General features: G+C 45.1%; 2 protein-coding genes across 2 annotated transcripts; both read right to left on the reverse strand.

The window, feature by feature from the left end:
- Positions 1-3,669: 3,669 nt before the first annotated feature.
- PAAG_02954 (hypothetical protein) lies at positions 3,670-5,876 on the reverse strand (the record flags this gene model as incomplete). Its single annotated transcript, XM_002795432.2, has 3 exons — positions 3,670-4,952; positions 5,030-5,312; positions 5,403-5,876. 3 exons carry the CDS (start codon positions 5,874-5,876, stop codon positions 3,670-3,672), a joined length of 2,040 nt encoding a protein of 679 aa, XP_002795478.1.
- Positions 5,877-9,542: 3,666 nt separating this feature from the next.
- PAAG_02955 (hypothetical protein) lies at positions 9,543-10,064 on the reverse strand (the record flags this gene model as incomplete). Its single annotated transcript, XM_002795433.2, has 1 exon — positions 9,543-10,064. The coding sequence occupies one exon, from the start codon at positions 10,062-10,064 to the stop codon at positions 9,543-9,545; it is 522 nt and encodes a 173-aa protein (XP_002795479.2).
- Between the last annotated feature and the right edge of the window lie 2,539 nt (positions 10,065-12,603).

The raw sequence follows: 12,603 nt of genomic DNA on the forward strand, positions 1-12,603 counted from the left end.
ACTTCGCAACGCTGCATATCATGGATACTTTACTTCGCGAGTACTTCGGTTGGATATTGCATGCCTGCCTGGTCTTACGATAAGATCATAGCGGATGCACGCCACTGGTACTTCCCACGTCTATCGCAATATAAAAGTGAATTATAATATATATATATATATATATATATATAAATAAAAATAAAAATAAAAATATAAAAATTCATGGCGTCTTGCTTTGCTTCAGAGAATGTTCCACCAGCCAGCTCTGGGATTAGGTGCTGAATTGTTGCAACAGCAACAGAATGGCGATATTAGTCCTGGTAGAAGGTTGATATCTGATTCCACCGCATGCAGAGCATGCTATCCGACCTCTGAGGATAGGCTAGTTAAGAATCCCGGGTTCCACCACATAGCCTCAACAATGTTCATTTATCATTGCCTTGATCCATGAAAAGGTACCCTATCGACCCACCCCCAGATGGAATGAGGCTATTTATTTGCCGACGTCAGTTAAAATACCATCACAGGGAAGATTCAGTTCCTTGGCTAGAATTGAAATCCTGGCAGCCAGTTTCCTTGATGATATGCATCTGTTCAGTAGCCGTTTCGTTCAGACTCGGAGGCTGGGACTTGCGAAGTCGGATAACTTTCTGAGGATGCAAGCCTATCCCGTCGTTGAGTAAACTAACATCCAAGGAAAAGAACGCCCGAGATAGCCTGTGTGTTCTCTCTCATGGTACCGATGGTGGGTAACGACACGCAAAACCTCCAATCCTAGCCTTCCTGTGTGATACGTGGCCCTCACGAAACAGCTCAACTTCGAACTGAGGATGCCCCCCAAGACGATTGAAATCATTGTCCGTACACCCGTCCCAGACGAAGACCGAACCAAGACCGCGTCTCCTCAGTCGTACCATACCAAATGTTCGCGTGAGTCAGTCAGTTTTGCCGGTCATTCTGTGACCCATTTGACCTTTCTCCTTCCCTGGAAATAAAATAAAATAGAGGTAACTAAGATTAAGGGAATAAATCTGGGTCACGTACCGAGTTGAGCCCTACCCGACGGTCGGTTCCAAACGCGCCTCCGATGATACGTGTCCTACACACGAAAATCCACGTCCCAGCCCGGTATAATCTCTCAGATGTGGTCTCTCAGATGTGTGTCAAACAACAGAGAGTGAACATCAGGTTTTGACATTTCCTCCTGGACTGTGAGGCACATTGAGATTAGAATAGGAAGATGCATAATATGCAGGAGCTCTGTAACTGGAATAGCATCCATAGGAACATATATATATAACTTTGCTATCATCTACAGAATAAGAGATTTTACTGGAGTTCTAGAGATTTAAATCTGCTTAACTTTATGAATATCTTCCCTGGGGACTTGAATGAGTATTAGACCTGTTGAGGGAATTTATAATCATCTCTGATCTGAGATTAGATACTGAAGCAGAGGGATGAGATGTAGGAATGATGTTGTATTTGCTTCACTGCACAATCTCTGATTCTTATAGTTAATCAAGCTCCCTTAACATGATCATCGTATATACATGTGTCTCACACGTTCTCTCTCTCTCTCTCTCTCTCTCTCTATCCACGCTGTGTACCTAAGGTGCAAGGCACATCCATACCCACGTTTGGCAGACGCGGGGTCCCAGCGTGGTGTTGATACATCCGCACACATCCATCCATCGCATCTATGAGCAGTGGATCTACCACGGGATCTACGGAAGTTGATCTACGTATACGGTCCTCAACACAATCCACAGATTGATTGTTTGATATAGGGACGGACATTTTGGCGTCTGACACCTGTCTTCAGGGCAAGGCTGAGGCTTTGCCACCTGCCTAACCGATTAAAATAACATCTACTGCTCTTGGATCTTGTTAGGTAGTTATTCAGGTGACCCCTATGGAATTGTACTCGTCCTTGGAAGTCCAGGATAGAACTAATTACTGGGCGATGGAACCCTTTTTGCCAGGTTAGCCTAACAGATCCAGGCTCTATTTTCATTTAATGTTGGAAGTATCTCAACTGTGACAATAACTAGATATCCACACAAAGTCATAGTTGGACTTCTTCAGGCAACGCCATGTAACAAGTTATAGTTTACGTATTCGATGATCAGCAATGGCGTAGTTGCAATGCGCAACGGAGGGAGAATCCAGAATTCGCATTGGCGGGACATCGCTCCTTTTTCCGCGGTAAGAATAATATGCTTCAAATTAATTACATGCCGAGATAGTAATTGTTGTTGTGCTACCTAGGTATAGACCATTCGTTGCATCATGAGGGACCGACACATAGATATACCTGCAAGAGCATTTCCGAAGAGAATCCCTGCTTTCCGCCCATCCGCGGGCTTGTATGGTGACCAACAAACAAAAATGACGCCTTGCAATATCCTTTCCAACGCCCCTTACACAGGCGGTTAAAAGATAAATCCAAAGAAAACGACAGAGAGGATGGCGAACGGCCCAGCCCATTCTCGGAAGGTCCTAATTTTCAAGAAGTTTGCCAACTCACCCTGTCTAATATTTTTATTTGTTGTTTTATTTATTTATCTGTTTATTTTTTATATTTTTTATATTCTTTATATATATATATATATATATTTTTCCATCCATCCACTTGCTCAATTGGGTTTGAGACACAAAATGATATAAATGATCAGATGATCAGGTCCCGCAATGGTCGTTGTGACATCACCACTAATCATCGTATGTAACCCATTATCACAGAAATCGAGGTTTCGGTCTGACAACTCGCACTTCATCCTTATTCCACGGTCGGTTACATTGGGGAAGCAGAAGAAGGACAACTGGACAAAACCACCGAGCGGAACACGTGTTAAAATGAAGGATATGATTGATGGCCAGAGTAGTTGACAGTTAAGATTTATTAATAACAGTGGATGGGAAATTAGGAAAAATTGTGAATGGGAGAAATGTTGACAACACCTCGATGAGTGATTAACTATTAGCACATCTATGAGACGTAACCACATATGGCTAGATTAAAGAGTAATATACCGAGAAACCACCTTCTATCATTATATCGCACCAATGAATAGAAAATATAGTGTATGGAAGGGAAACTTAGTAAGAAAAAAAGACTAGGTTTCGAAGGTCTTCGGAGCACGGTTTAAAATTATGTAGTGTGGCAAAAGCCCCTGAAAAGGCTCAAGAAGAACTTGCTTGACATGCAATACAGCCGCCAGAGGTTCCTGTTAAAAAGGAGAAACCACCGCAATGGAATATGATGTTAGTAAGACAGTGGTTGTATAAAGGTAACAGCAATATGCCCCGCCATCCAAATTGGTAGAAGTAGAAACAAAATCACAGTCCCTCCGATAGTGTCCTCTCATGCATGGGCCTCGCTCTAAAATAATCGCGGGCCCAAGCCAAGATACAAGACCCGTGGGGGCCTAATAATAATAATGATAATGAAAACAAAAAGTGAGTATCAAAAGAACGCACAAGCCAAAGCCCATCTAAGCGTTAAAACTCCGCCGCAATGCTTAAAAGAACAGAAAAAGGTGGTATTCGTCGTTTAAAAAAAACAAAAAGTGACACAGAAGAACGGTTGCTGTACAAACAGAAAAGAAAGACAATCGTTAAAAAGGGATGGAGGTTTGTGGACAAATCGTAAAATAAAATGATTGTTTAAATTTTGACTCAGCTTTACCGAAAGGGCTGATTCCGATAGAGTGGCTGTTGTAGTTGATTTGGTTGTTGCTGCTGAGGTTTCTGCTGCGGCTGCTGTTGCCGTTGCGGCCCTGGAAAATTGGGTTGAAGCTGTGGAAGCTGCGGTAGCTGGGGTTCACCCCAGGATTCCTGGTTGGAGTAAGGAAGCAAGCCAGTTTTGCGTTCAGTCACGGCCTTTCCCAATGGCTGGTAATGCATTTGGTCTAGCGGAAGAAGCCTCACATGGTTCATAGAAGCAGATGGTGGAGGATACAGGAGTGTGTTGACTTGTCGCACAGGTCGGTAAGGAGAATTTCTATCTATGACAAACGATGGGGAAAGCCGGGTCGGAGTATGTGCGGAGTACGCGGATAGGGCCGGAGATATAGTTGTGGAAGTGGTGGAAACATATGGGCTTTGGCGTCTTGCCTGGTCGGGGTGACTGACGGAAGGGTTGGGAAGGGAGCGTGGAAGAGGCGCTAATGTCGTTGCTGGGGGGGTTTGATGGCTCCAGGAACTAACAGAAGGGTATATTGGGGCCATGGAATGAGTGGAGGGTGGTAAGTGAGCTTGAAGTTGCGTTTGCGTTTGCATTTGGGGGACATACGTAGGCCCCGCGGAATTTTGGCCAAGTGCAAAATCGAGTCTTGGAAGTTGTGGAATCGAGGACGCTACAGGCATACCTAATTGCTGGACAGATGGCATTGTAATAGGCGGGAAATGGCCTGCAGTGGTAGTTGTCATGGATGGAAGAGGCGGAAGAGACGCAGGACCAGACATGGCTGGCCTGGACACTCTCTTTGCGGGATGCTCTTGTTCTTCCCAGCTTCGCTTCCGACGGAGGTCCAAATTTGAGTTTCCTGTCCAGGATAATTGGCGCGGTGATAAATTTGGGTGTCCAAGGATAGCTACAGAAGCAGGTGGGAGTTTCTGGAGGTACTGTTGTAGAGGTACATATGGTGCTAGCACAGGAGATGGTAATTTCGGGGGCCGAACTGGAGGTAGAGATGTTGTTGGACTTATTGGAGTCAGATCGGGAGAAAGCTGCGTAGTCGGAGTGGTAGGTTGTACATCGTTGTCAGGGGGAAGTCGAGATGCTTGGGCGAAATAGTCTGCGAACATCCCAAGCTTCGTATGCCATTGATCCCACTCATTTTTGGTGACGAATAGATTATATCGTACATTACTCAGGAACTCAACCTCCATAATATGAATTTCCTGGGCCGAGATACCTGATACTTCGGCCCACGTCTTATTCGTGTAAGTATTGTCATCCAGAACTATTAATTATTACCAAGTCAGCACAATACCAACAAGACAGGTAAAGTAGACATAAAAACTAGAGTATTCTTTATACATTTATTCCCCATCATTAATGCTATTGTCAGCAATCTAAATTCGCTTCCTCGCTTTCCGCGCACGGTCGGGTTAAATTTCTTCAACCGGTAGATGAACAGGAGAGCCAGGAGTATGACATTCTGGCTGACTTGAGTGGTAGAGAGGATTGTAGTCACCCATTTCCGAAAACCTATTGTTGGTGTCGATTCAGGCATGAGCGGCGGTATAGAGTAATTTAAGGACGAGGAATTCAAGACAACATTCAGCTTCGAAGCTTTTTCGAACCAGAAGAGACATGTTATCTAGATATCGAAAAATAAGACATTAGTGAGTTATTGCTGTACCGGACTTGCCCCGCCCCCAGTTCTATAATGAAGACAACAATTACATACCTGAGCAGCAAATTCCGCTAGACTTCCCTTGCTGGGATTTATGGACGCTGGGATTTGCAGATACGTAGCTATCGAATTCCGGGAACTCTCCTTCGTATGGGTCTCTGGTAGCTGGCTAGTGAGGGACGGAGGTTGCTGTTCTCGTACAGAAGCAGAGTTTTTGGCCATTCCTTCCGTCACCAGATGAATATTAGATCTCTCAGCGGCTGAATTTGAGTACGACGAATGTATGCCATATGCTTTTGGTCCATAGCTGGATGATGAGACAGATTGCTTTACAGCAATACCTGTCATATCCTCTGGTGGCGTAGATAATCCAAAATTGTAGGGCATAGACCGCTCCGCGGTGTTTCGAGAGCTGATTTCGGCCTTGCAGTGTATCCTGGCTCCTAACGAACCACCTTCAACACTGTTGTAGGCTGAGGAATATGCTGAACCAAGTTGCGGCTGGGCAGCGGAAAGAACGCTAGACATGAGTGCGGAAACGACGACGTAGGAGAGGGAGGGCGACAAGTGGGGGCGGGGGGCAGGGAAAGAGGGGGAGAGGGAGATATTGAAGGAGATATAGAGCTATGGTTGAGCTTCGTTGCTGTGAGTGAAAGTGAAGTCAAGCTGTTATCAAAACGGCAGATGTGTGGGACCAGGAGCTGATATATCAACCTCCCAGGAAGAGGTGGTAGGCAAAGGCGACGGATAAGTTGAGGCGGATCATCTGGAATGGCGGCATCCAGTCGCTCGATTGTACTATCGTTCCATTAATCCACCCATCAAAGCAGTACCTGATCCACACATAAGAGATACAGAGAAGTGATTGAATTGGAACCCGTTGTCTGCAAAGAGTGACGCAAGTTGGGGGTGAGTGGAAAGTGATGGGGCTCGGATGGTGTTAGATGCAGATATAGATAGATCGATGGAGTAGCGAGTGGGATATTGAATCGGACGGCAACAGCCACAGCCAGGAATTGACTCGAAGATGGGGAGAAAGTGAGTGCGTTATTTGAACTGATTGGCTCAATGATTTGATGTTGAAAGGGACGATGCTTGATGCTTTCATAGAGGATATAATGGTACTTATAAAGGGAACCAGAAGAAGCACGGGAGTGGAGGCAACGGTCAAAATGTGAATAGGAAGTAATAATAGCAGCGCGATGAGCAGCCACCACCACCCCCCCCTTCACCCTTTGAGTCTCTCAACCCTCAGCCAGGCCAGGGAAAAGGAATGGCTGGTGGAGAATATAGGAAGCTTTCGGCACTCGGGAGGGAGAAGTCTCACATACACGGATGGAGCATGGTGGGATGGATATAGCAGCCTGCAGTTCCACTCGGTAAAAGTAGTGGCAAGAGTAAAAAAAGACTAATTAGTCAATAACGGGATATAGGAGTACATCAGGCGGCAGAAATGGGTGGGAGGAGACGGGGGGAATGAAAGGATGAAAGCCAACGAATTAAAATGAACATTAATTAATTTTGAAATCTTAAGTTCACTAAATAACTAGCCATTTACATTGTTATTAGTTATGTAGGAATCTAAAAGTCCACACACTTCAACCTCCCTGACCTACTCCATGCCTAGTTGGTTCTGTAGTTACAATATCCATGTTCAAAGGAGACCGCAGAAGGAATATAAAAATACAAAAAGATGTTATGTTTTACTCCTTTCTGCCGTTGACTGTGCAGATTGAGAATAGTCAACTCGAGAATCCACACCACATCCACCCTCATCCACACAACACACACACTCTCTCTCTCATTCACATGCTCACACCACACCTCAACATACATATACGTACAGGACAGTACATAATAGGTCGCACATCCTCAAACCGGAGCTGGAGTTTGTTGGTTAGTCAACTTTTGTTGGGCAAAGTTTGGCGCGGACACTGGTCAAGAGGCTGATCTCTCGTTCTCATATCTGGGCTTTAAAAAACTACCAAAGAAAAAAGGAATAAGGATAATATCGAAGGACTGGTTGATGTTTGAACTGTGGATGCGGCAGGAAATAGTAATAATAATAATAATGGCGACGACAAGGACATGGAACATGCCTCGCTTCCTGACCCAGTTCTCCCAAACTATGCAAAAGGAATGTGGCCTGAGCCGGTGCCAGATGAAGTCGCTCTTTGGCACAATAATCAAAGAAAATGAGGGGATTAACCCAGACTTCAGACTCTATTTCTCTGCCTCTCTTCCTTTTCCTTTTTTTTTTTTTTTTTTTTTTTTTTTCCCTTTCTCGCTCCTGATTCTCTCCTCTTGCAGTCAAACGCTAAAACTTCCTGGGTTAAAACCTGGGATACCTAGGAGGGAATACCTAGGCTCACCGAAGAACTGACACCACCAGGGCCCAGGTACGTTCTGTTAATTACAGTAACTATTGTATGGTGCATGTACCCTCATTCCAACAGCCTTCGCCTGCTACTACTACTACTACTACTACTACTACTACTACTACTACTACTACTACTACTACTACTACTACTACTACTACTACCACCACCTATGTACTATGAATTATGCTACGTCGAGCAAATCGTGAATAATAAACCGCTTGCAACAGGTGCTGACCTGACTTACCACGCTTGTCTGCCAGTCGCCAACTGCATCACGTACCACATCCAATCGCATGCCTGGCTGCATCTTAGTGGTTGGATCCATTGTTTGGAGGGGAGGGGGAGGCATGTGGTTGCTGTGTGCATACTCCGTACCCTCCCTCCCCATCAATCATAAATGACAAAATAGCTCAATTTATTACGATGGAATGATGATGATGATGATGATGGACAGAACTATCGGAACGTCAAAGGATGGCTTGTTTTTGTTTCCACGGATTACCCTCCGCTAATAGTAGTGGAATTTTGTCTCTCTATCCAGGTACTTATCCAAGACATTAGTTATTGAGCTGTTGAGAAAAAGGAAATAACTACTAATATAGCGCTGCGATTTGTTCTGTTCGGGTAAACGAAATATTAACGGGTTAAAACAACAGCAGAACAGGCTCAAACCATTTCTTGAGATATTTGCTTGTCGTCCAATGTATCTACAATGTATGAAAGGCGAATGGAATCCATGTACTGCACTTTGCGCTAACGGATGCCCAGCACATCCAAGATGCTGAAGCAAGGCAGAGGAGAAACACAAGAGTGTCCGCATGAAGTGCTCCGTAAGGAATGAACTAGACAGCATAGCGTACCAGCCCATATGCGTTCAAATAATGTGACTATCGCCCTTTATCCCTTCCTACCAATGCTAGATGCCATTTACGACCCGCTGTCCTGTCCTGTCTCCATCGTATTTGAAACGCGTGGCGATGTTCTTTGTGCTGCCTCCAGCAATTAAAAGGCCACTGTATTATTCGAAGCATGGGGTTGCTGAGCTGCAGGTAGTACTTACATCCATCATTGTCAGCTTGGGGGGCTAGCTTTTTAACCCCTAAGTCCACATCAACATCCCTATCTTGTCTCGTGTTGTGTTCATTCATGGGTTTGGGCTCATGGTTTGAGAGAAGGATTGACGCGCCTTATTTGACTGCGAAGCCCCCCGGGATTGAGTACTTTTAGCAATTTTTTGTCTGCTGCGGACTCGTGCAGCCTCGTTGCGGCGACATGATCAGAACGCTAAAAAAAGTTGGGTGTTTTAGACTAACTTACAGCTGTGTGTCCTTTGGGAGGGGTGGGTTTAAATGGGTCGTCGTTTACAACTACAACATGTTTGAGCTTGACGTCGGGAATGGGGGTGTTCCAAGGGGATTGTTTGCATCATTCTAGCTCTATTCAGCGAACCGCAAGTGACAAAGGGAATGACAGAAGAATAATTCAAGTATGATGAATGTGTAATTCTTAAAGAATAAGTTCCTCGATTTCATAATTGCTCAGGAAGCCATGCTACTGCATGCTGGTTTGTTAATGTTGCCTCATTGCGGAGGGGAGTTAGTTATTGATGGAACTTGTAGACTGTACTGTTTGATGAAAACTCTTTTTCCTTAATTGTTTGAGTAGATTTCCGTACCCAGTAATTACGCTGCGTATTCCGGGTGGAAGAAGGGAACCACTGGAACAGGGGTGTGTGTCTGGAGAATTTTTTTTTCATGTCCACAGCTCCGAGGGTTGAAAGATGAAAATAGTGATGACGGTAATGATGACATGGTTAGGATCGACGGAGATGGTAGTGGATGGATTTAAGCTGTGCGTTTGGCACGCTTACGCAGTGGAAGTCTGGACTTGAAGAAGTTGCATCGGTGCCTCCGGAAGAGTAGAGCCATTTGAATAGAACAACGGGACTTTTGCTTGCTGGTACTGCTGCGGAATGGTGGAGTGGCTTTTGAGTTTCACATCCTGGAGCATCCTGGAGATTTTGGACGAGGACATAAAATCTCATTCTCATCCATACATCGCCAGGTACGATGATGGCAAAATTCTTGATGACGGAACCTTGACCGTGGTGAGTGTCAGACCGCAAATCGTAATTTGGCATTCCAAGGTTGTTTTTGGTTTTATCTTCCAGCCCATCTTCTCTATGGCACCTCATGTTGAAACCTAGATGCTCACTGCTAAAACCCATGTCCGTAATTATGAATTTTGAGGCTTTGGGGCTATCCATATTCCAGCTGCTCCCGGCTTGTGGTGGGGTAAAACTTTGCGAAGAAGGTTGGGTTTGCGCCTGTTTCATTTCATTTTCTTCTATTTGGAAAGCAGCTCCGGTTTTTTTTCATTCATAAATTGTTTTATCCTAGGCATGGATTTGTTGGAGCAAAAACCTGAGCTATCTTGATATCTTGGGTGCCCTTACGTGTGGAGCGCTGACGGGGGTCGTGTTGACAAAACAATGAAAACGAAAGAGAGTCGTGGAGAACTTGGAGAACAAAAAGTAATAAAAGAGGGTTCCGCTGTATCCACCTCGCATCCATCTCAAATTCCATCCAGCTTACGTTGCCAACGGAATTAGTTCGTTAATTATTTTGCTCTTTGGCGACGGTCAGGGCAAGGAACGCGGCTTCGGTCTGCAACTTGAGTGGCACACACCGCCAAACCTAGACACGCATATGAAGGTTTGACCGATAGTTAAATGGCAACTCGTAAGGACCATTTATTTGATATGTCGAATACTCACCCTACTAGGGGCAAGCTTCTTGAACAAGACTGGGCCAGTGATACCAGCCAAGGATTAAAGGGTGGTCGGAGACCGATACCTGCCAGCTAATATTTAAAAATATTCCATATACTAATGTGTCTCTTGTCTATTTCAGGGCAAGAAAACAAATAATGGGCAAATATTGATTCAGCCATTAAGATCAACTTCTCATCGGTTAACGATAACAAACAAAACTGTCTAGGCATGACCACACGGAGACTCGGAGACCGCCATGCAGAGTACCGGGCGGAACTTGGGGCAGTTGAAAGAAACGCATCGTGTGTGCCTGTGTCCAGGTCTCAGAATCGTACTTAATATTTGATAATACCTGCTTTATCATTTGTTCCAGCGTGCAGTTAAGATCCTTAAGATTTGAAAAGTTGTATTGAAAATTCTTGCCATTAATATCCGCCGCCACCCTCCTTGCATCCGAGCAAAGCGTTAGTGGTAACCAGCCAGAGGAGAGGGAGGGTTTGGGCCGCTCAGACAAATTTTTGGATGTGCTCTGTAGTCGAACCGTCGTGCTTCCTATGCATCAGTTTTCAGGCGGACATGAAATAATATATGTGTTGTAGTTAACTTGGTTGGAGAAACGGTCGCCTTCTTTCCTACTTGACGACTGGACTGCTACTGGATAAATATTAAAGCCCGGGAGTCCTGGCGGGCTGACCATGTTTGGTTTATACCTAGGGTTGAATCAGATCAACCAAGTCCGAGTATGCTCCCCGTTCTCCCTTGCTGAATACCAGCTTAACGAGGAGTTCTTGGATCCGTTTTCCTGCCTTCCCAACTAAGGAGAAGACGCCAGGATGAGGGCCAGGGCAATGTCGGCGATCTCCAAAGACTGATAAACCGAATGCTTTGCGAATGCTTTGGGAGATAATCCATTTGGTGTCTTCCGTCTGGGCCAAACGGCAAATCACATTGGTTGCATTCCTCCTAAATATGGATGCATGCCCCTAATATGGAAGAGGATATCACCGATTTGTTTCAGGTCAAATTCGAGATCGTAGCGGGATCTAGTTGACCACGACTAGCAGTAATAAATTAACAAGCCGCTTCAGAAAGCCGCAGAGCAATTTCAAGCGAAACAGCCAAAATCACTACACGGAAGCTTGAAAACCTGCTTCAGGCGGTCTGCACCCAGTACCTCTTGCAGAAATGACCATTGGGCCGAAATGTAAACGGGTAACCATCTGATTAATGTATGAAAATATGAGCAGGCGCCAGAAATGCGCCGGAAGATTTGGATAGCCTTCTTCATCCATGCATCTTTAAAAGGTGAAAGGGACACCAAGAAGTTGACTGCAGAAAGCAGCACAAACCAAACCTGCACTCAAAACCTGAGCCCATAGTTATGGGAGTTCAATAGCAACCATTGTATTGTGGATTATTGGCCCAAGTCTGCTAGCCGCCCTTCGAAACGTTGTAACGCCCTGTATACTTTGTGGACAAAACAAATATGGATCATTTATTACTGCACTTTGTTCGAGAGACCAGCGTACAAACCAAAGGTCACATATAATGAATCGGCAGACACCTGGGTTGTTCTTTGTGCCAGTCCTTTTCTCCATCTTTAGCACGTAATGTGTGTGCGGATATTCGTTACACGCAAAAAGCCCCGCAACTTGGGTTCCTTTGGTCAACAAGGTGGCAATCTTACGCAAACAGAGGGAGATTTTCAAGCACCTCCGTTTTCCAAAACCATCCATTACTACCTACATTCTGCTGCCCAAAGGATTGTCACATGATGTAACGTAAAGGCAGACCCATCCATCCACATGGATTGTTTCAAAGGAGTAGTGAACCCGCTGCAGCCTTGATGCTTCGACTAATCCACGCCAACAACCACTCGGCTGGGGATGGTTGAGGAAAACACTCCAGCCAACTTCAATCAACGCATGCGTCACCCAATCAGTTATCCGGAATTCATTGCTGTCGGTGATCGATTTATCCATGGATGGCTTGGGAATGGGAGAGAACAACTTCAGCCTAAACTGAATAATTGGGTCTCCGGTACAACAACACCTGCTCTGCGATGTCCCAAGTCGTTCTGGATTTCTGATGCTGATACCCC

Source organism: Paracoccidioides lutzii (genome assembly GCF_000150705.2).
Source record: "Paracoccidioides lutzii Pb01 unplaced genomic scaffold supercont2.6, whole genome shotgun sequence".
NCBI lineage: Eukaryota > Fungi > Ascomycota > Eurotiomycetes > Onygenales > Ajellomycetaceae > Paracoccidioides > Paracoccidioides lutzii.